The sequence below is a fragment of the Papilio machaon genome, chromosome 28, assembly GCF_912999745.1.
Source record: "Papilio machaon chromosome 28, ilPapMach1.1, whole genome shotgun sequence".
In the NCBI taxonomy this organism is placed as follows: Eukaryota; Metazoa; Arthropoda; class Insecta; order Lepidoptera; family Papilionidae; genus Papilio; species Papilio machaon.
In genome coordinates this window covers 850,869-875,153 of record NC_060013.1, presented here as the reverse complement: position 1 = coordinate 875,153, position 24,285 = coordinate 850,869, and the positions used below count along the sequence as shown (strand labels likewise).

Below are 24,285 nucleotides of genomic sequence, written 5' to 3'. Positions count from 1 at the left end.
TGACAATATATATAATTTTTAATCTGTCAAAGATTAAAAAGCAATGTTGAAAGGATAGTTCTTGTGTGTTTCTCCCAAACTGAAATCAAATAAAACATTAATGTTAAATCAAGTTAAAAGATAATAGTAGTAAACCTATAGACCGACAAAATTATCTAAACCGGTGAGCATAAGTCAAACTAAATAATGTTAGCACACTAGCGCCCCCCTGTCAATGTTAAAAAGTAACAAGATCCTTGTACTATAAACTGTCTTGTGTTTTGATTGTACGTTAATTGTGCAATGAATGTTTCGTTAGCGGAGTGCACTGGCAACGCAATGCCTGGGGCTAGGGTTGCCAGGTCGTCAAACCTACTAGCCGGACAGACCAGCCAGTTTGGCCGGACATTTGGGTAGAAAGGTCGTACACTTTATATTATTTAGTATTTTGTCTCAGTATTAATAGGTACACTCTCGTTTGGGAAATGTAAAAAGCCTAACAAAAGCTGGAAAACCGTTATTTTAGCCGAACACGCAATCAAAAAGTCTATGTCCGGTTTTATTCGGACGCCTGGCAACGCTACCTGGGCCGATGTTGACTCAATAACGCTTTATATATTTTGTAAAAGAACTAACTGCGATAGTAGCGCCTCTTACCGAGTCAGATAAGCTTGTTGGATTAAAAACAATTTCGTTAAATTCTTACCCTTTTAAGTAATAAGTCCTCTTGTTTTTATTAAGGCTCTTCAAAGCGGTGAGATGTGAAGGTTCCAGAGAAATGAACTGTGCTTTTAGATTATCATATAAACGGGCAGCGCTTGTAGCCTTTATGACCACACTTCTACTGTTGTGAAGTTGGTAACTGGGAAGCAAATAGATAAGGTTCCAAGTATAGTCGATCCTCGAAAAGCGAGAAACCTCTAAAAGCGAGAGTTATTGTCCGCTCTCGACTGACGATCTCCATAAGCGAGATACTCTGGTTGGGGAGAAATGAATAAGCGAGAAAAAATATCACAGTTTTGTATGTAATTACAATTGAAACAATTATATGTTTCTACACAATTATTGACTGAAACCAACTAAAACACAACACTTACGCGATCAGCATCTGCCCTGGAGTAACCCCCAAGCCTGCCGCCATGACCAGCACGAGAGGGTCGTCAATGACCGGCGGCAGGTCGCTCTTGTGCTCCGCCGGGGTACCTTTAGACCCCAACACTCCATAACAACTCAGTCTCATACCATACGCGTCGCAGAACCCGCCTAGACGCTCCTGACTTAAGTATGGATGACATTCCACCTAGGATAAATAAAATATATCATTCTTTCGTACTCAGAGTTCGTTAAGTGATCTCCCTTATTTATAAGAGTTAGAAGTTTTGATGTGAAACATCTATAGGATCACTTGTAAACCGAATTGTTGGCGTGGCGACGCTTGCCGTGGCGACGGGTCGCCACACTATACTAATGTATCTTTTATGCATATTACTTGTACACACACGATGTTTCACATCTGCCAGGCGTCACATGACGGCTCACATTTTTTTTTCAAGTGATTTGATTTTCTATTTTACCATTAACTTCAAGTAAAAATTCCCTTAAACGACATGTGTTTTCATAATATAACTGTCAAAAATCAAACACAAGCAGTACCTGATTAACAACAGGCTTGATCCGTCCTTTTTCCATTACCCGGTGTACTTGCTCCGAATTGAAATTACTAACACCGCCTCTACGAACCAGACCTTTTATAATCAGGTCTTCTATACCTCGCCAAGCGTCCATGTAATCATGTTCAGAGTATTGAAGTACGTTGGCTATCTTTGGCAAAGGGTCTGAACCTTCCTGGAATTAAAAAGTATATCGGATTCCAATCACAACCATAAAAAACTGCAATTTTCGCTATAACTTTTAAATTCCAAAATATTTCTGGTTAACCCATTGACTGCCAGACATATTTAGAGCGTCTTGCCCTGGGTGCCAAGGTTTTATTTTGAAGAATACATGAAATTTTACAAAATATATATATCTATAAGTTACTAAAACAATATTGTAATAGCATTTACAGTAATTTTTATTGAAAAAAAAACACTACGAGATAACTCGTAGCTGGCGTCACTGAATAAAATTCCTGTGCTGGTTGCCACTTACGAGATATCTCGTAGTGCTCTTTTTTCAATAAAAATTGCAGTAAATGCCGTTACAATATTACAGACAGAAGGCAGGCGTGAAGTGGAAGTAATTCCGCGTTTCGTCTGATGAGTGTGACGCTGAAGGCCTAATTTTAGTCCTCCTACCCTTGACATTCTTTTCTTATTAGGAAAGTATGAGAAGGGGAAGTGGATTGGGCGGCAGAGCGGACGCATAGGAAGGGGAAATGTCCCTTATCTGTGCGTCCCATTCTCCATTGATAAAAGGTAGGCAACGCATCTGCATTTGCGGATGTTCATGGGCAATGGTCGCGTCGCTATTTCGGCGAATTCAGGTGACTGTTTCATATATTAAAAAAATATGTATGCGGCTCACTAAGATTCGATCGAAAGGGAAATCCAGAAAATTAAGTCAAAAAGAAACTGAATCACTCCTTGACTCTAAGTTGCTCAGATCAGGATCCAGTATGGTCAACAAATGGAAAGATAAACTACAAACTGGGTGTGCTCGGCAGAGCGGAGCAGTATTTCCTACGGGGCCATCGCCTTCAGCTGTATAAGGCGCAAGTTCGGCCCCACATGGAATACTGCTCGCATCTCTGGGCTGGAGTACCAGCCCAGTACCAGCTTCTTCCATTTGACCGCATACAATGGAGAGCGATTCGAATCGAGTCAACGACAGAGACTGATCGGCTCGACACTCTGGCGTCGCGGAGAGACGTTAGTTCCCTCTGCATTTTCTACCGCATCTACCACGGGGAGTGCTCGGAAGAATTGTTTGGAACAATTTCTGCCGCCGAGTTCTGTCATCGGACGACACGACAGACCGCTGAGTTCCATCCACTCCATCTCGATGGCTGGCAATCCACAACCGTGCGGTTTGCGCGTACCGCCGCGTTGTGGAATGGTCTGTCCTCGGCGGTATTTCTAAACCGCTACGACTTAGGGTCCTTCAAGAAGCGACTTCACCATCTCAAAGGCCGGCAACGCATCTGCAGTTCCTCTGGTATTGCAGATGTCCATGGGCGTCGATGAACACCTTGGTGTTCCCGCTGCTAGTTTGCCCCCTTCTCTTATAAAAAAACTACATTACTTGGAAATGTTCCTGCATAATGCACACATGTTTCACAACCAAATTAATCGAAGGAATAAAAGGATGAAGATAATTCAATTTAGTTAGTTTAGTTTAGTTTTAGAATCAGTTATAATGCATTTACTTGGTGACGACAGCAATGCAAGAGAAAGCAGGGTCTGTAATGCATTTCATTATTTAGGACATCTTCCGCCCATAGAAAAAAAGGAATGCCTACAAACCCATGTCGAATGTGCACAAAGGAAAAAAAACGAAAGGAGACTAGGTTTTGTCCACAGTGCATCGAGAAGCCAGCACTTTGCGTTGATCCTTGTTTTAGAGTTTACCATATTCAGCAACAATAATAATTTTTTTTGGTAATAAATTCATATATATGAATATAGTTATTATAATCTAATCATCTAAGTTATAATTTTTATACTAAAAACTGATAATTAATGTTTTTTACACTATATAAATTTTTAATTCATACATTATATATGTATAAAATTTTATGTAAAAATCTAATCGTATAAGTTCTTATTTATAACAAAAATTGAAAATTAACAAGTTTTGTTACTCTGTATAAATTTTTCACTCACCTTTTTAAAATATTTTTAGGTGAAATAGCCATTTGTAATTAATCTAAAATTGCAGCACGCACTACGAGATATCTCGTAGCTGGCACTTTTGATACACACGCTTACTACGAGATATCTCGTATCTGGCACTCAATGGGTTAAACAGTTTTTTTTAGAAAACTATAGAACATTAGCTATGTTTATTTTGCCTCATATGTCCCTTTATCTTACAATTTCCACAAAATAATTACAATTTATTCAATACTAGCTTTTACCCGCGACTCCGTCCGCGCGGAATAAAAAAATGCACACAAGATAAAAAAGTTCCTATGTCCGTCTCCTAGTTCTAAGCTACCTCCCCATCAATTTTCAGCTAAATCAGTTAGACTGATCTTGAGTTATAAATAGTGTAACTAACACGACTTTCTTTTATATATATAGATAGATAAGAGATGAACGCCATTTATGTTTTGACGTTCCACAGTTTACTTAATTCAGGCTTTTAATCTAAACAAAGAATAGTTAGCAAAATGACAAATTAATATAGTCGAACCACAATAAACGAGACTCCACAAGATCACGATATTTTTCTCGCTTATCTAGGTGCGATTGTATTGACAAAGGTTTAATTCATTTCCCGCCTTTACAAAAATAAAAATGTCTTACCAATAATGACATTGGATTGTGTATTAAATATAAATCGAAGTATTTAAGTCCCATGTTGTCTAGTGACTGCTTGCACGCGTTCTCAACAAGATCCTTACGGTGATATGTACTCCAGAGTTTTGATATTATATACAAATCCTCCCTAGATAAAAAAATTACTAGATTTTATTATTAGAAGAAATTATTTTAAGCATATTAAATAAGATCAATTTAACTAGCATTTGTAAGCGCGGACTTAAAAAATCTAGTAATAAATCTAGCCTATTTCATCCGAGGATTGTGTAGCTTCATAACTAAAAGATTTTTTCAAATCGGTGGCGTAGTTTTGCGAGTTTATTCAATGGAAACAAACAAGGAATCCAATATTTTTTTTATATAATATAGGTCTAGAAATAGCTATATTGGATATGCTGAGTAGATTATTAGCAGCTCAACCTCCTAAGTCCAAGCGTTTTGGTAGTAAAAATACAAAATGACTTAAAAATTTGAGAGAAAAAGGTTATTTTAAAATAACGCCATCTATTGGTAGGAATTAGTAAATTTTCTGCGTTTCGGTAGAAAAATACAAAATTACTAAACAATTTTAGAGAAAAAGTAATTTTAAAACAACGCCATCTATTGGTCAGAATTAGTAAATTTTCTAGTATTGAATTACAGCATACCTTTTTACAGTTCCATCGTTTATCTTATTATTAATAGCTTTTCCTATTTCCTTTTCATTACCATAGATATATGCTGTGTCTATTGCACGGTATCCCATGTCTATGGCGGCTTCCACCACGTATCTGATCAATCTCTTGTCCAACTAAAAATAACCAAAAATACTAATAAAACATATGAAAAATTAATAATTGTTGATAATAAAGTTAAATGAAGTATAAATGAATTATTTTGATGCGATGATTATGCAAAAAGCAAAAAATTATAACAATCTATAAACTTTAAATTGATTACCGCGCCATCTATTGCAATTAAATACAATCACTTTCAACAATGACACGCCGAGGGTAAGACGTAATTGTCTTTTACAAATACACTAACACAACATGTTTCGATACAAATATTAAGACATTGAGATATAAATATGTAAAATTTGACTCACCAAAGCAGTTCCTAAAGCTATAACAGGCATCTCTGAACAATCTCTTAATTCCAAATACTCTGGATCTACATTTTTGTAATTATTCTTAACGCTTTTCAATTCTAATATCTTCTTTGTATATTCTTCTTCTGTTATTTCCACGTTTACTTCTTTTTCGTTCTTCATTCTATATGTTTCTTTTCTCTTCTCAGTTTTGATTGGTGGAAGTTTACCCTGGAATTAAGTAAATGCTTACTCTAGATATCTAGAATATCTAAGCAGGAACACAAAAGTAATGCAGAAATAACATACCCCGGAGGTGTTTTGTTGAAAAATTTTCCTTAATATTATAATTTTCAATGAATAATGACATTTGGAAAATCCACTATCGATCTTTACAGACGTCTGTCAAACTTTTAATAAACACTCTATCTATATTTTGATAAATCTATGGTTTTTTTAATTTTTGGCGCATAAATTTGTAATGTTTTAACCCTTTGTTTTTTTGTATGCTTTAATATGATTAAAGTCGTATTAATTTTAATTAAAATATGTTTTAATTTTTCAAATACCATAGATAAATTCCAAAAAATAATAGATAAATTTAGTTTTTGAAAAAAAGAAAAACAGCAAGTAGAATTCAAAATAAATAAAGAAATATTAATAAATACTCACAGATATTACGAGCACCATTATTATAAACTTTAGATACATAATGTACGAAGCGAGACTAAGTCTTGAACGAAATTAAACTGCAATGAAAGATATTGACCCAATGTTCTGGTTTAAATTTTAACGCTTCATGAACACGTGAGATGAAACTTGTTAAAATTAACATTTTATTATACCGTTTTAAGATATCCGAGTGAAGAATTGAATTAACGGGGATTTTTAAATCAACAGAACAGTGATTTTTAATTTAGATATATAATTTTATTTAGATAGTCTATTAGATTTAGAGTTCAGAAAAATTTAATAGACTACTAAACGCTAGATGGCGTTATCTACTTTTACAAATGCAGTTTTTTTTTATTCTGAGGTTATTAAATTTAAGTTAATTTTATTATTTTATTACAAGGATGCACAAAGTTAAATTTGAAGTAGGTACGCACTTATTACTTAATTGATTATCTTGAAAACTAAAGCAGAATGTATTGTAATATATTAACGATAGATGGCGTGTTCAGTGAGAGGCTACTTGACAGAAGATTGGAATAGAAATTTAAGGAGCGTCGGAACAAAAACCACTAAATCAGATTGTTGTTTTTTGTGAACAACGAATTGGCGTCACAAAAATATGTATTAAAATGTGATATATCGGTTTTGTTCCGAAGTTCGTCTATTCTTTAATTGAATTTGTTTTTTATATTTAAATAAAACACTCGTACATACCACTAGGTACAATCCTGGTTTATTACAAATTTTAAATGTGACCAAACAGCATTTAAATATGTATTAAAAAATAGAACATAATAATTATCTTTTAAGGTGGATATAGACTACATTTACTTGTAACAGAACAAGCCGCTCTATGATATGTTCTAGTGTACCCATTCAAGAACCAGACGTGCTTTAGGAATACGCTTTTACTTCTGTTATACAAATTGTAAGAACGTTATCGTTACATAGAAATACTCGAGAAAATGCTGTAGTGTATATTCACCTTTATATGAACAATAGGTCGGTTTATCGTGAGTTTTTGTAACCTAAATCTGCGTTTATAAAATATTGTTATCTCTGTTTTTTTTAAAGATAATGACAGGGATGACGATATGTTTTGTCCAACGATTTTGATGTCAAAAACCCACGGTTATTGGACTAGTTAGTAATTAGTTAGTAATTACAACCTTAATACTATTGAATTAGGTAAAGTTTAATAGCAATTTAATTATTAATTAAATGTTTTTACTGGTAAATATAACAGCTAGGGTTTAGGTCAATGAGTTTGGGTAAAATGTCGACCTACAATCACGTATAGTTCATGTTTTTTGTCAATTGTTTTAGTGAATTTGGGATAGTTAAAATTAACGACTTGACGCATTCGATAACCCTAGCATTACGAAATCTGGAGTCCGAGGCCCAATACCGGTCATTGCTTCACTCTAGTTAAGATAAAATAAAGACCTCTCCGTCGATTAAAGGTAGACAAGGTAGCTGTGATTGCAGATGTCAATGGGCATTGGTTACTTTGCTATTTCGTCGAATTCAGGTGACCCCTTGCTATTTTACCACCTTATGGTATATTAAAAAAAAAACTTATTTTTAAAGACTAACCTCAAACAAAGCAATCTTTTCAGAAACCGAACTCTTTCTCGGTTGTTCTCTATTTATCTCCTTTTTTCCCTGTGAAAGTATTTCCATTGAATTTATTCTCATTATCATTTCGTAAACTCTTCCCTTCACTACTCCTCCTATCTCTAATTCTGCTACTGATGTTGTTCTTCTCATGTCAAAATCTCTTCTTCCATCTTTGTAGTCACTTTGTAGTCTTTCGTAAGATTTTCTTGTTGAATTATGTCTTATATATTCAAGTGATTTTGCTTTATTCTCTGTGTATATGAAATTTTCATTATTAAGATATTCATTTGTATTTATTTCTTTTTTAACTTCATTTGGTACGTAATTAGAATCTTCGTTTGTAACATCAATATGTCTAGATCTTGTTAAATCGTTAGAAATATTTGATATGATGTTTGAATTATTTTCTTTGGGTGTAAAATTAAAAACGTCTTCATTTGTTTTATTGAATTTTTTAATTGTTTGGTCTTCTATATTCGTATTAATGCTTCCATATTTATTAATATTTATTGATTTGTCTGACTTATTATTTGTATATATTTTTGTATATTTGCTTGATTCATCTTTATTTATAATTTGGAAATCCTCATTTTGTATTTGGGATTTATTTATACTTATTTCTGTTTTTGTATCAATTGTTTTTTGTACAGATAACGTTGAAATGTCTGATGTTTCTTGAATCGTTTCTTTTACTGAATTGTTTTCATTTCTTATTGAATTATCTTCGGTTACCTTATTGTTTATTTCTTTAATAACATCTTTAACTTGTTTATAATTAGTTCTTAGTAATTTTCCATCGGTTTCAGTATATTTATATGATTGATCGTCGTTTAATTTAGTGTCTCCAGATACATAACTTTCGTCTTTAATGAATTCAATGTGAGCTGTTTTTTCTACTTGATTTTGTTTTGATGTATTTTCTGTTATTTCTCTTTTACTTTCATTAGTTTCTTTGAATATTTCTTTAACAATTTTCGGTCTTCTAAGTTCAGTGCTCGTTTGACGAAGTGTATTAGGAATTCTTGATGTTTTAGAATCTAATTTGGGGATTCTCGTTTTTGGATATGTTTCATCTATTTCACCGCGCTGAAAATTTGATAAAAACTATAGTTTAGTATGTAAATAGTGTATTGTTTAATAAGAGATACAAATAAGTTAATAAGATAATGTTAACCTGACCTCTTTAAATATTTCGAGTATGTTATAAAATTAACCCAAGTATGTAACAAAAAGATAGTACAAAGGGAATTTGAAGGATGACAAGATATGAAAATAAATGTAAATGCAGTCGAAGTCAAAACAATCGTGATGGTTAACTTTTTGCAATTATAAGTAACTACTTGTCCTTTGTGCGTTTTGACTGGACTGGACCGAAATCTGCACGTTGGGATTGACACATGTTTGAGACATGTTTTAATGTGTTTTACATTTATCCGACGTTTTTACGGTAAAGAAAAACATCGTGATGCAACCTACACAAATCTGCAATGAAATTGAAGTCAACCAGCACTGAGCCAGCGAGTGCGACTATGGCCTAGTCACCCTAAGTAGTGTAGGTTCCGAGCCCCTCGGTAGGGACGTATATGAGCTGGAGAGTTGTTCTTTTAAAATAAATAATAAAATTACCTCAAACATTTGAATTTTTGATAAAACAGACTTTTTCTTCGGTAAATCATTAGAACTCTTTTCCACTGGTTTCGTATTATCTATTGAACTTATTCTACGTATAACTCTGTTCACTTTCCCTCTAAGAATTGGTATATCTTCTTCCAAAGCTGTATCAATATCTTGAATATTGTTTTCGTGTTTATCATGTTTAGAATTTACATTATTTATTTCTTTTGTAATTCCAAATGTTTGTTTATTTTGTGCATTCATTTTTGTTAATACTTCTGAATATATCTTATTTATATCTTCGGTATTTTGTGTGTTTAAATTTGTTAAACTTTTTGTTACATCTCTTGTATTTATTGATATCTCTGTATTGTTTAAAGAAGTATTGGAAGTAGTCATTTTGGTACTTGCTACAGTTAGTTTATTTGATTCAGAGTTTAGGTACTTAGATGATGATATTGTTGAATGTTGAGTGTTGTTTAACGTAGTAGTGACTGTTAGTTTTGCTTTATTTTCGTTTGCTGAAACCGAAACAGATTTTGTAGAATCAATTATATCGTCTTTAATTAATGATTGATTCTTCGTGTGTTCAATTTTTACCAATGTTTGTATATTTTCATTTGCATCAGTAGATTTTTCATTACTATTATAAGTTGTGGTTTTGTTTTCTATGCTTTTATTTGTTTCAACGGAAGTTTTCTTCGAATTGACGTCAAATTCGATATTTTCATATCTACGTGATAGTTCTTCTAGCTTTGTACTTTTATTTCTTTTGTTTTTTAAATTTTCTATTGAAATTTCTTCATTTGCACGAAGGTTTTCGGTTTCAAAAGAGGTTTTATCATTTTTATCTTGTTTTTCGTTTGATGATTCATTTGTTTTTAATGATTGTATTGAAGATTTTAAGCTTAACTTTTCTGTGTCTAAAATTGTATTTTTAGAAGATGAAACATTATCATATTCAAAGTTTTCTGTTTTATCCAATTTACCAAGATTTTCCTTTTCATTTCTTTCACTTTTCATATGTATCGTTCCCGATTTTATAACGTCAGTTTTCAATGCCATAGTATGGCCTTCAAGCGTAACTTGTTTAACAGAAGTTTTAACACTTTCAGATTGAATATCACTCTTTTGTAATAGTTCTGGTTTTGTACTCTCACTTTCTTCATCAGTTCTTAAAGTTACTGATGATTCTGAAGTCAAGTTATTAATGATTTCACTTCCTTCAAATGAAACTTCTCTGACAATACTCTGATTAGTGTCAAATACAATTGTTTTGTTATCAAGGAATAATTCTTGCTTTATTTTACTTCTTTCATTTGTTTTAACAGACTGTCTTGAAGTTTCTCCTATTATATGATTACTATTGGTTTCTTCTACATAGAACGTTGAAGTTTTTGAACTCACATTCGTTGTTTTAGTCTCTGTGGTTTCGTTTGTTTCTAATGAAACTTGTTTAATTGATTCACTATCAGTTTTAATATTTTCTTTTGTTTCCGAAGGTTGTGCTAATGTTAGTTTACTTAAACTATTGTTATCTGTTGTTTGATTTGCTTTGATTTCGCTAACTGACTGAATATCAAGTTCAATGTTTTCGTCATGATTAGTTCTTTCAATTGTTTTGGTAGATTTCGAAGATGATTCGGTTTGTTTAGATTTTGACATAGACTCATTGTGTGAAATCTCTTTTGTAATGTTAACATTGTTAGATTCATTATTATCATTTTTAACATCTATTTGATCTCGTTTCATACTTTCATTTAATTGTGTCATATCTAAGGAATCGAAATTATTTTCAGTGAAATCAATTTTATAAATCATTGAAACTGTTTCTTTGTCGAAGTTAAGGTTTTTAGTGATTGTTATATCTTGAGTTAAGTCTTCTGTTTCATTGTCTATTGTAGTTTTTTCTATGGATTCATTACTTTTTATACCTTCAGATGTTTGTATATCGAAGTTAGGGATAGCGACTTTAATCGTCTCTTTGATTTCATTAGAGTTTGTTTGATTTTGGAATACTACAGTATTATTTATTACTTCATTGCTTTCTTTTTGCACTGTATATATTTCAGTGGTAACATTACTATGAGTGTATGTTTTAGTTTGATCTGATGCGATTATTTTTTCGGCGATATCTTTATTGAAAGATGTTTGTATTTTAGTATCGACGGAATTACTCTTTTTTAATGATTGTTTTTCTTTTATTTTTGTTACTTCAATTTCATGTTCACTTTTCCTTTTTAATAATGGTATCCTTGATTGTTTATTTTTTCCCGTGTCGTTTGCTTGTGTTGTTTTATTTTCTTCGTACGCGTGTATTATTTCCTCGAAGCTGTTTTCTATTTGATTAACGTTCTCTATATCAGTATTAATGAATTCTAAAGAAATATCTTCAGTTGGGTTTAATTCTTGAAATATTCTATCGAATTCTTCATCTGCCTTTGCTGTTAGGATTTCTTCTTTTCTCTTTATATCTTTAGGTGGCGGTGTTCTACTATCTTTCAGTCTTGGAATTGAAGATTTACGGGAAGAACTGGCACTCTGTAATCAAGAAATTACTAATATGTTTGTTGTCTAAAGTAACCTTACTAATATTATAAATGTAAATGTTTAGATGGATGGATGTTTGTTTGAAGGTATCTCCGGAACGGCTCAACGGATCTTGATGAAATTTGTCACAGATGTAGAACATAGTCTGAAAGAGCACAAAGGCTAACTTATTACGCTTTTCTTAATGCCGCACAGACTAAGTCGTGGGCAACAGCATGTCCATTTATAAATACTTTAAACGATTATAATATTACCAGTACATGATGAATATGTTTGTATGGAGTAACTACTACTAGCAGCTTGGGAGAGGTTTTTACTGCGCTTTCTTTTTTTACCATGTCTATGGGAGGTGAGGAAGGTTTAATAGGGTTATGTAAGACTATGTTAGAGATCTGTGGCGCCCCTTTCTGTGCAGCGCCCAATCGCGCCTTATCCAATGCAATGTAAGGCAAGGCAATTATTGTTTGGATTTATGTGTTGTAAAGTATAAATAATTGGAACTTACGTCTTTTTCTTTTTCGAGTCTCTTTTTTTCTTTCAAATCATTTTTAACTTTGTTGACAGCTTGTCTTAATCTCGATATAGGTATCTTTGTTTTTAATCTGTCAGGGTCTGCTGTTTTTTCTGGAAATTAAAGAATATTGTTAAACCACTTCATCCATCCATCCATTCAGCCTCGTAACGCCCACTGCTGGGCATAGACCTCCCCAAAGAACGCCACAATGATCGGTCCTGTGCAACCCGCATCCAGGATGAAACCACTTACTGGACTTAAATAGGAAAGAGACCTTGTCAGTGACTATCAAGATATTGCTAAGATTTGTATACAAAGAGTGAATTTTTAATTTTTTCACATTTTTTTACTTAGGTTTATGAAAAATTGATAGTAGCCTATTCTCAGACCTGCTGAGTATGCATATAAAATTTCGTCAAAACGGCTTGGCCCGTTTTCGAGGAATATGGTAACAAACATTGTGACACGAGTATTTTATAAGTTATACTTAACTAGCTTTTACCCGCGACTCCGTCCGCGCGGAATAAAAAATAGAAAATGGGGTAAAAATTATCCTATGACCGTTTCCTGGTTCTACGCTAACTGCTCACCAATTTTCAGTCAAATCGATTTAGCCATTCTTGAGTTATAAATAGTGTAACTAACACGACTTTCTTTTATATATATAGATATGTTACCTTCTTTAGCTCCATCATTTGTATTCTTCGGTTGTTTTCCTGAAGTGTGAATTTCATATGTTAATCGTCTATTAAATTTCTCTTCACCTACATTACTCGTTGATGTATGCTAAAAAATAAATAATTATTTATTATTAACTGTTTTTTTAGAGAAATGTTTCTTTAAAATTAACTAACATAATTATGTTGAATATTAACAAAAATGTGTAATGTAAATTAAATAATTAAGAAATCTTTAAATGCTTTAAGATTTATGAAATAAAAAAGTTTTATTTCTGTTAATAGATGGCGCTATGTAGTACTATAATTATTATTGTATTTGAATTCAATCTGATAACGTTTGTATTGGGCTATATACATCAATTACTTATTATTAAATAATTAATTATATTAATTAAAAAATATATTTATCTCTAATTAAAAATTTCAAATTCTTGGATGATTAATTCAAAAAGCTTATTCCAATAGATACTACAGATGGCGCTGTTACAATTACAATTTGGATTATGTACCAAATAAAAGACAAATCAAATTACTGCGTTTCATTTATTAAATTCAATATTTATAATCTAACTTCTGTACAGTGGTGACAATAGTTTTGCCCGGCATTGTTTGTTTTTTGAACAAATGCTGATATCTTACCGATATGTCCTCCGTAACTGTGACCTTTTGCAATTTCAAATCTCCTTTAGTAAATGTTGCTTCTTTCTTAGTCAACGTTATCACTGGGGATAAAGTAAAATCGTCTGCTGTTGCAATTTCAGACGTATTCCCTTCGGTTAAGGATTCATTTTGCTTATCAATGAAGCTTGTTGAAGTTTGAGCTTTATCTTCATTGATTAGAGTCTCTTTTTCCTTGAGTTCCTCATCGTTAACTTCTCGGATGTTATGTTCGCCTGGTACATTTGATTCAATGTTTTTCTCGGACATGCTAGAAATTTAAAGAAAAAAAAAGAAGCACCATAAATAAAACTAAGACTTTAATATCATCTATTTATCTGTTTTCCAAATTCCATTCATGGCGGCCATTAGTTATCTCAATTTTTGTGAGAATTCTTAAATGAAGTGAAGTTGATATTAGAGTAATGTCAGTTTTAGGTCGACTTGCGCCCTCCTTTTTTTACTATGCCATTGTAGGAGTTTAAGTTACGTGAGATTTTTAATTCGCAGATCTGAGTAGTCCCTTTTTATCCAGCGCCTTGGACCGACTAACCGATCCCTACATATAAGCAGCCTAAATTCCAAATTATTTTCAGTAAAGTACATTTTTCATAATTATTATAAAAAAAACTGAGAAATACGTCCATGTATGTTGTTGAGTGAAGAATTATGTATCCTCTTTGGTAGATAAGGAGTTTGCGTTCTTTCAAAGAGGTGGCATAATGTCCACTAAGACCTTTGCCTTTTTAGTTATAGAAAAAGATGGATGGGAGAAAAGACAATAGCGCGGGAAGTAAGAAGTGTCAATAACGAGGTGTAGTCATGGATAGAGTCCAATTAAATTAAATTTTAAATATATAGTTTAATTTAAAGTATTAAACTACGAATTTAAAGCATTTTTGGTTACCGTGTTAATTTAATTTATACATATGGAATTTAACATGCCTATCTTACTAATATTATAAATGCGAATGTTTAGATGGATGTTTGTTTGAAGGTATCTCTAGAACGACTGAACAGATCTTGATGAAATTTGGCACAAATGTAGAACATAATCTGTAAGAACAATTAGGTTACTTAATAAGATATTTTTTAATTACGCACAGACGGTGTCGCCGGCTACAGCTAGTGTTTAAATAATTGTGAAATTCGATTAAAATTATGTTTAAATTACATTTTTCTTTCAATATATCGACGCTGGAAAGCGTAAACGCTGTAACCCCGAAAGTATGAACTTTACAGGAGAGCCAAAAAATGATAACTCGTGAGCTGATACGCCTACAAGCATGCGGTATTTAGCAATGTTGTGTAGTTTGTACTAACCTATAATAAAATAAATATCGTTTGATAATGGTTGAAATTGAACGTGTGAAAAACATATTCGCGATTTCAAGGGTTACAACGTTTATGCTTTCCAGTGTCGATATATAAAACAAAATGCTTACTTACGTATTATTCACTAAGAACTTCAGCAGAGAACTGTGTCCAATATCTTGCATTATAAACACTTATCATTGATAATCAAACAATTATAATTGATTAATAAATTCACTGGAATCTTAATGATTTCATTGGTTTATAAAATGCGATGTTCAGTGATAAATAATTACGTGTTATACAAAAGTGGGGATAATCTTTATGCATGTGCACTTTATTAATAATTTTGTTAATACGACATTTGGACACTTTAACATAAATACAAAACTTACTTTACCTTAATACTAATCTAAAACTAAACATCAACATTAAAAGATGAGTTATTTATTATTTTAAATTAATGATCACAAACCTGCACTTTTCTCTTACGTAGTATACTCTATCAGTCGTCATATCTGAATTTAATTTTTTTTTTATATCATAAGGTGGTAAACGAGCAAACAGCCAGGATTCGCCGCAACAGCGAGACGACCGTTGCCTATAGACATCCTCAAATGCAGATGCGTTGCCTACCTTTAATCAACGGAGAAGGGGACACACAGAAAGAGGATATTACTCCTTCCTATGCATCCCCTCTTCCGCCAAATCCACTTTCCCTTCCCATCCTTTCCTAATAAGAAAAGGATGGGAAGGGAAAGAGGACTAAAATTAGGCCTCCGGTACCACACTCATCAGACTGTACGCGGAATTGTTTCCACTTCACGCCTGTCTTCTGTGTGGTCGTGGTATTTCACCGGACGAGGCCAATTCGTGCACCTAACAAATATTGTTGTTGCAGGATCTACCACTGTACGCATATCCTCTTCCACACAAAACATACTTTCTTATTTAGTTGCCCATCATTTCTCCTCAGTCTAACCTAAATAAGCGAGAGTTCACGGGACCGCGATTTTTCTCGCTTACCAACGTTCCATTGTGTACCAAACCATTAGAAACACTTATTCAAGTCACTTATCACTTTATATATGTTGTACACTGTTTTATTTTTTATTATTTTCTTTTTTAATTACAAACACTGACTGACTGCTTTTGTTTCGTGACAGTTGTTATCACTTTGTGATAACATTTGATAATTTATTGATTAGAGAATCGATATGATAGGAGACGTGTTGTTAAAATAGTTAAATAATTCTAATAAATCTATTTTTCTTTATAATATTTAAATACAACAATTCTATAAAAGAAAAAAAGCTAACTATAGTCTGACATAGACATCTGGCCCGGTTAGAAGCCCTATTGTCGCTGTGTAAAACCAACTCGGATGTAGAAAATTGACGAGGTTATGTGACCCTGTGGGCATAAGTTAAACTCAATTATAGTGAAACAAGTTAAGACCGGTAAGGTCGCTGTTATCGTAGTTAGTTCAGAAAAAATATGAAGTCCGTTGCTTCTCCTATATATATAAAAAAAAACTTGAGAGGTGTGTTGGGACACCCGGATGGAACGAAGTTCCATTCAATTAATTAGTGAAGGAACCAATGTTTATTCTATGAATAAAAAACTTAAGTCTTCACAAGAAGTACATTTTATTTCTATGAATTTTCGTTATATATTGTCACGTCGTTGCCATGGTTACTATAGCAAAAAGTGTCGTGACAACTTTTCGTAAGAATTTTTTCCGTCTAGCCCCCTTTCACAACGCGCGATAAGGAACTTCGTTCCAAAAAAAAACCACGGATATAGAAAATGGTATAAAAAAAACATGTCATGACAGATACAGTGTGAATATGCTCCTTTGACACTTTATTGACTGGGGGGCGGTAGTGAGCTATCATAGTTTAGTTTTACTCATACTTGTAACTATAATGTCATGTTTTTTTTGTCATGCCAGATTCTATATCATATGTAGATTTAACGTGTTGTTGAAAGAACTAACCGCGATATAACCATATGTTTGTAAAAATTTAATAAATAAATAAAAAAAAAAAAAATTTTGATGACACTTTGGTACGATGTTCTGAGGACACTGGAGAAGGGTGCCATAAACTATGTTTGTTTATTCATTTACTAACTAGAGTAAGGAAAAGTTTCGTTATATAATAAAAAAATATTTTAATACGCAAAAAAAAAAAAACGTCTCTCTCATCGGCTCATATATCTTTATTTGACAAAAGCACCTTGTGACATTAACATGGGGGCGCTAGTGTGTTATTGTGTGTGTCACTTATTCACACCGGGTCAGATAAGTTGGTCGGACTAACAATACAATTTTGTAACTTATTAGCAGTGAAACTAATTAACTAAACAATTTTGTATAAACACATACTAGAGTTATTTGTTATTTCTATTCATTGTGTTTTATTTACGCGCGTACATTAAATGCATAACTAGAATATTATGAAAACGTAAGATTTGCCTGGTTTTCATTATGTCAGTACAATAGAAGAGTTGCTCTTAAAATCAGCGCTGGCAACTGGTATAAGGTTAATACTAACTGGCAGTAGTGAACTAGGACAGTCCATAAGAAACCAGTGCTACAGTACTATTGTACTGGTATAATGTGAACCAGGCATTATCGTTAATTCTTTATCTTATTGCAAGCACAAAAATGAAACATATTCTGATCTCTGTCTTTCCAAACAGAATGTTAGACATATACTAGCTGTCGCCCGCGAATCCGTCCGCGCGCAGTTAAAAAAAAACTTAATAGCGGTATGAAAAATAGATGTTGGCTGATTCTCAGACCTATTCAATATGCTCACAAAATTTCATGAGAATCGGTCAAGCCGTTTCGGAGGAGTTCAAGTTCGAACCCCGTGACACGAGAATTTTATATATTAGATGTGTTTTAGAGAAATTTGGTGATCGTTTCAAACTATGTTTGGACCGCGACTTTGTACGTGTTGAATAAACAATTTTAGTAACTAGACTTTGTGTTCTTTCAAGCGGTCGTTCTGTAGACACGTTCTAATAAACATCCATCCATCCTTTTTACATTTATAATATTAGTTACATACGATGTGCTTTCTATATAATACTGCGAGTGATGCTGGGTGTATACACTAGTCTTTTACATATAATAGGACTCAACAAGTGTTGGCAGTCACGCAGGACAGGCGCTTATTAAATATCTAGCGCGCATCGCATTGTCGGCACATCTCTGTATAGGGTGACTATGATGTGAAGATTATTACGGATAGTCTCAATTTGTATTTACTGTCATAGATTCACATAGTTGTTATTGAGGTTTAGGCTAAGCGCCATCTGCGCCCGGCCACCTCAAGCCCGGTGAAACTGTAAATGCCTCTTCAAGGCAAACAGTGACTACTCAGTCACAAAAAAAATAGTTATTATTTTAGCAGTGTACTTAAATCCCTTCATCATCATCCTACCATAAGTTAGAGGTGACTAGGTCATGCTGGCTCTGTGCAGGTTGACTTCACACATATCTTTGAATTTCTTATCAGATATGTGCAGCATCACGATATTTTCCTTCACCGTAAGTACGTCGGATACATGTACATATGTAAATCTAAAACACATTGGTACATGGCGGGATTTGAACCCAGGACTTGCAGATTACAAGTTAAGTGCTTAACCCCTGAGCTTAAGTGCTTTAATTTTTTATTATGAAAAATGACTGTCTGAATGATTAAGTTACGAATTTTATGTCGCAGTGAGCACTTGTTATAATACAATATTAAAAGATGAGAAGGTTTTTTTAGTATTAGGCAGCAAACGAGTAATTGGCCACTTGGATTCGACGGAATAGCGAAGCGACGGCTACCTATAGACATACGCAATTATAGATGTGTTGCCTACCTTTAATCAACAAAGGGGGCGACGTACAAGCAGAGAATAAATCCCCTTCTTACGCCTTTCATCACTTGTGATACTCAAGTCCGTGATTAAGTTCCTTCTAACTAATATGGTTATAATAATAATAATAAGGCGATGTATTTGCAAGTAGTTATTAATATTGTGAAAAATTAACTAGTTTTAACACTACTAACGCCTTAGGTGAAGTTTTTACGGCGCCCTATTTTTGCTCATGCCTTCGGGTTAACAGAGTTATGTGAGACTATGTAATTCGCAGACTTGTGGCACCCCTTTATGACCCCCGCCCTGGGCGATCGACCAACCGCGCCCTACTCTAAATCAGACATTGGTTTGAAATAAAATAAGGTGGAAATCTACAGTTATGATTATCAGAACCATCTTTTTAAGTCACGTGGATAGAATTTCTCGTTAAAATTTTGGTGACCCTACTCTTTGTAAGAGTAAATATTTATTCTTGAGCGGTAATCGCCTTTATGTAGTGGACTTAAAGTATAAATTCCTTTACCTTATAATTTAAGCTTTCTTAAGAATCAAATGCTATTTATTAATGCATTGGAAAATAGTTTCTATACACTTAGCTTAACGTTGTATTTCGCTTGTCTGGTTAAAAGATAAGTCGGGATCGAATTCCTCTAACAATGAAGATGTCGTTCTTTAATGGGGGTAGAAATGGAAATAAATTCACGTCTTAAATAGGTTATCGGGGTGAATTCTCACCCTCTACGTATTTATAAATTTACTAGCTGTCGCCCGCTACACCGTTCGCGAATAAAAAAGACGTAATTAGTTGCCTATGTGTTCTTACAGGCTATGTTCTACGTCCATGTCAAATTTCATCAAGATACGTTGAGCCGTTCCGGAGATATCTTCAAACAAATATCCATGTAAACTTTCGTGAGATAATAGGTTTAAATATATCAAAAACTAATCATGGTTGTTTTTTTGCTTCACGTTTAATATAATGATTACTTTTAATAAATAATTTCATAACTTTTTTTCATAGAATGCGTAGCAGTGGGACAAATCCCGTAGCACTTAAATCCAATATTCGTAACCTCGTAGCTACTACGTAGAAGCTACGCGGTAGCACTGCTACAGATTATTAGATGTAGAAGAGCTGCTACGAATTTTTGTACTACTTTTGAAACCTTAAATAAATTAATTTTCCCTTTATACTTATTAATAAAATTGGTATATTTAATATCGAAAACATATTTAGTATACAGGATGTGTTTTCGTTGCATATAAAAATTTTATTTTTTTATTTTTTATCTGTCTGTCTTTCGGAAGTTGATGCATGCAGGATTATTATAGGTTACTTTTATAAATGTGCGTTAAAGAAGTCGCGGGCTACCGCTAGTACAACCAAATGTAATACAATAACAGGTGCTTTTCTGTTTTTTACTTGATCTTTAGCTTGACCAGGAAAATAATCTGTCACCAGGCGTCTCAATCGCCTTATTTATTAATCACTTTGTATAATTACGTGAAGATATTATTGCAATATTTTTCTGTAATATGTTGAGATTTTTTATATTCCTGGTCACGTTATATCTTGTTTTCTATGTTATATGACGTGATAAGTCATAGTCTAGATCATAGCTAGAACATCTATCACGTCACCTGTCATGCTATGGGGTGATTAGTACGGAGTGCCGACCAATGTACCCTCTTACACGCTAATGCTGGAACAGTGAAATCTATAGAGTAGATAAACTTATAAATATTGACGATAAATAAAATATGTAAGTTAATAAATTAGTAAAACAAACGCGTGTCTGCTCTTTTAAAATACACTGTTACATTTTAACTTTTATTTTAAGTGATAACTTTCTTCTTTCAATTAAAATGTAAAAATATTATGTTTAAACAATGTATATAGGTTTTTTATTAAATTAAATGCTAATAATAATAATTTAATTAAAATATTCTAATAATAATGTTAACCAATTCGACTCCATGGAAGTCGCTATCCATTTTCCAGTCCCGAAGGGTCGGTTTAAGTGGTAGAAAGAGACAGCTGATCGGTCAACTTCAAGTGCGAGAGAGACAGAGTTGTGGGATTAACGAAGCTATGCAGTAGTTGTTATATTAGTTATAATTTACGTTGTTATAGAATGAATTGAATTATTCGAAAGGACTATTTGCTATGTAAAAAAAGAACTTCGACTGCTCCAAAGAAGAATACGTATTGAGTGACATAACACACGTTAAAATCAGTTCTGAGTCATCATTCCTTGTGCATACTGCTAAAGATTGGAATAAGTTGCCAGCGTCAGTTTTTCCGTCCAAGTACGATGTGGGGGCCTTCAAGAATAGAGTGAATAGGCATCTACAAAGCTAGCGCGTACCATCTTTAGACCACATCATCACGGGTGGGATCGTGGTCAAGCGCTAACTTTTTTAATATAAAAAAAAGTTCAGTCGTTTAGGCTACAGGATGTTACAATGCAAGGTTGGTTTGTATGTACATACAAAATTTTTGTAGTCTGTGTTCTTCCAGACTGTCTTCTACATCTATACCAAATTGTATCGAGATTTATACAGCCGTTTTGGAGATACTTTGTAACAAACATCCATCTAAACATTCGCATTTATAATATTAGTAAGATTATAGTGTCCCTATTTAATTTTCGCTGATAACACAGGTCAACAAAAAAAGTTTTTTTTTTTGGTTTTCTGTTCTCTTGCTTAAATTCTGATTCTAGACACTGAAAAACACTTAAATATTCATATTTAGTTCATAAAGTTTGCTTTGATCTGATTTATGACGATAAGTATGATTTAATTCATTTCATAAACAAAAGATGGCAGCAAAAATTGTCCTAGTTTCTACAAAAGCAAACTTTAATCGGAAAAAAAAAATTTTCCTTGTTTTTGTGGTAGGAGAAACCAAAATTTAACATGTAGAAGTTAGACCCAAAAATCGTGTTGACCGGTGTAATAGATGATAACTTTGTAACCGTTTTTAAAAAAATCGTCTGTCTGTCTGTCTGTCCACAAGACCGCGTTTGTGCCAGGTAATCTCCGGAATGGCTGGACCGATTGTGATAGAGCTTTGATGGGAAGGTAGCTGTTGCACGCGGACATGTCATAGGCTACTTTTGTTTAATTCTAAAACATATATGCTTGAAAAACCTTACTGTCCTAATTTAGTCAAATAACCAAATAAAGATAAACCCGAGCTTTTGTTCAACAATAAATAAGCAGCTTTGTCTGAACAAAGTCACGGGATATAATTAGTGATAACTTTGAGAACTAAGTTTTAGCACGTGTCTTAGTTATATTTGACTAATAAGTTGCCATGGTAACCATCTTGCAGAAAATCATACTCATACTAATATTATAAATGCTAATGTTTAGATGGATGGATGTTTGAACGTATCTCTAGAACCGCTTAACAGATCTGGATTAAAGGCATAGATGTAGAACATAGTCTGGAAGAACACAAGCTACTAAGGATTTTTTTACATCAGCGCTGGCTGAGTTTCAGGCGACCGCTAGTTACTGATAAAGTTATTCTATTTTCGATAAATAATCATTCAAAAAAATACAAGCAAAGACGTGCGCTGAAGCTAATGTTGTGCAACAAGTTCCTAAAGCAGAGTTGAAAGAAAGAAAGAAGAATTTAAAAAAAAATTATTAGCACAAAAAACAATAACTTAATACTAACATAAAATTACACATAAATAATCTGGATATTAAGTTACCATTTATGGTTATTTAGGGTAATCTTGTGATGCCCACACTAGGCATAGCCTGTATCGTGGGCATCGATATTCATAGAGAGAAGTTCCTACTTCCATACAAAACTATCTTTTATAATACCTTTTAGATACGTGATATTTATCTATCTATATATATAAAAGAAAGTTGTGTTAGTTACACCATTTATAACTCAAGAACGGCTGAATCGATTTGACTGAAAATTGGTGGGCAGGTAGCTTAGAACCAGGAAAAGGACATAGGATAATTTTTACCCCGTTTTTTATTTTTTCCGCGCGGACGGAGTCGCGGGTAAAAGCTAGTTTAATATGAAATAAGTTATTTCTAATTATTATTACTTGCGAAATGCGAGGCACGGACTCGTGGTATCCCACTCTATGGTAGTCATAAGTGTAGAAAGAGAGGGAGATGTAGAATGGTATTAGTTGGAGTGAGATGGGTAGAGAAATTAAGGATCTCTTCTAACGGTCATTGTGAAGAAGGACGTACATGAAAATTTTAAAAATTAATTGATAATTTACTAGACATATTTACCTATTGAAAGTATTGCTGTCTTGTTCTATTATATTACATAGTTATATCTCTTATCTCTTCCATGTAACGTAAACGTGACGCGTCTTTGACATTTAATTTATGATGTAATTACGATATAGGTTTCATTAAAAATGTAGAACAAAGTAGGAATTCAAAAGAAATGAATATTTAACTATACTAATGTCGATTTATGTGAAAAACCTTAGTTTTCTCTTTAAATTGCTATTCTGTTTCTAAAGGAAATTTAGTTACAACCTTTTCCGCTTAGATCGCATCTCGCACTTTCAGCGAGAACTTATTGAAAACCTGTAGCTTTTATTAAGAAATGCAGACCAATTTAACCCTTAAAAGCAATGTCGACAGAGTTCAATTTCTCTTGAACACAAAAGCTCTACAGGATTTCTTGTACCTATGTTCAAAATTGAGTTCAATGCCAAAGGAATAAGGTGTATATTTGAATTTTCTAGAAACTACTTATATTAAATGTCCAATATTATTTGACCTTCCTCGCCCCTCTCACCGTGACGTTGCCGTTTTGCCAAAGGGGCGCCTAACGTATATATCATGGCTCAACAATTTCTGGACGCATTCGAAGACGGATTTTTGAATTTGGAATTGTGCGTGGTAAAGTTTAGTCGGTCTTCAGGCGTCGAGAAGTGAAGACGTAGAACACTTTTGAATTCATTTTAAAAATTTAATTTAATTTAATATCTCTGAAGAGAATGGAGTGACTCCGACTTTTTTAAATAGAGTAAGTATTTTTTTATTATTTATAACAAGTAATCATTTTACTAAAAATAATAAAAGACAAGTTACATTTTATGATTTATAAATACATTTTAACAGTAGTTTTGTTTAAAAAAAATCGTCGTATATTTTTGGTAATTTGACCATAAATTGTAATCTTTTTTTTGTTAAAAACCAGCAGTAGCCCGTAACATCATTTGCGCGAATTTATAAAAAAAA

At 33.1% G+C, this 24,285-nt stretch overlaps 1 protein-coding gene across 1 annotated transcript; it reads right to left on the bottom strand.

The window, feature by feature from the left end:
* On the bottom strand, positions 1-15,363 carry LOC106710519 (putative leucine-rich repeat-containing protein DDB_G0290503). Its single transcript, XM_045684845.1, has 15 exons — positions 15,292-15,363; positions 13,825-14,113; positions 13,183-13,291; positions 12,497-12,615; positions 10,042-11,982; positions 9,454-9,705; positions 8,382-8,913; positions 7,804-8,159; positions 5,551-5,763; positions 5,111-5,253; positions 4,449-4,590; positions 1,633-1,824; positions 1,077-1,279; positions 686-841; positions 1-79 (listed from the first exon to the last, which is right to left on the bottom strand). Exons 1-15 carry the CDS (start codon positions 15,339-15,341, stop codon positions 34-36), a joined length of 4,743 nt encoding a protein of 1,580 aa, XP_045540801.1. The 5' UTR covers positions 15,342-15,363; the 3' UTR covers positions 1-33.
* Positions 15,364-24,285: the final 8,922 nt, after the last annotated feature.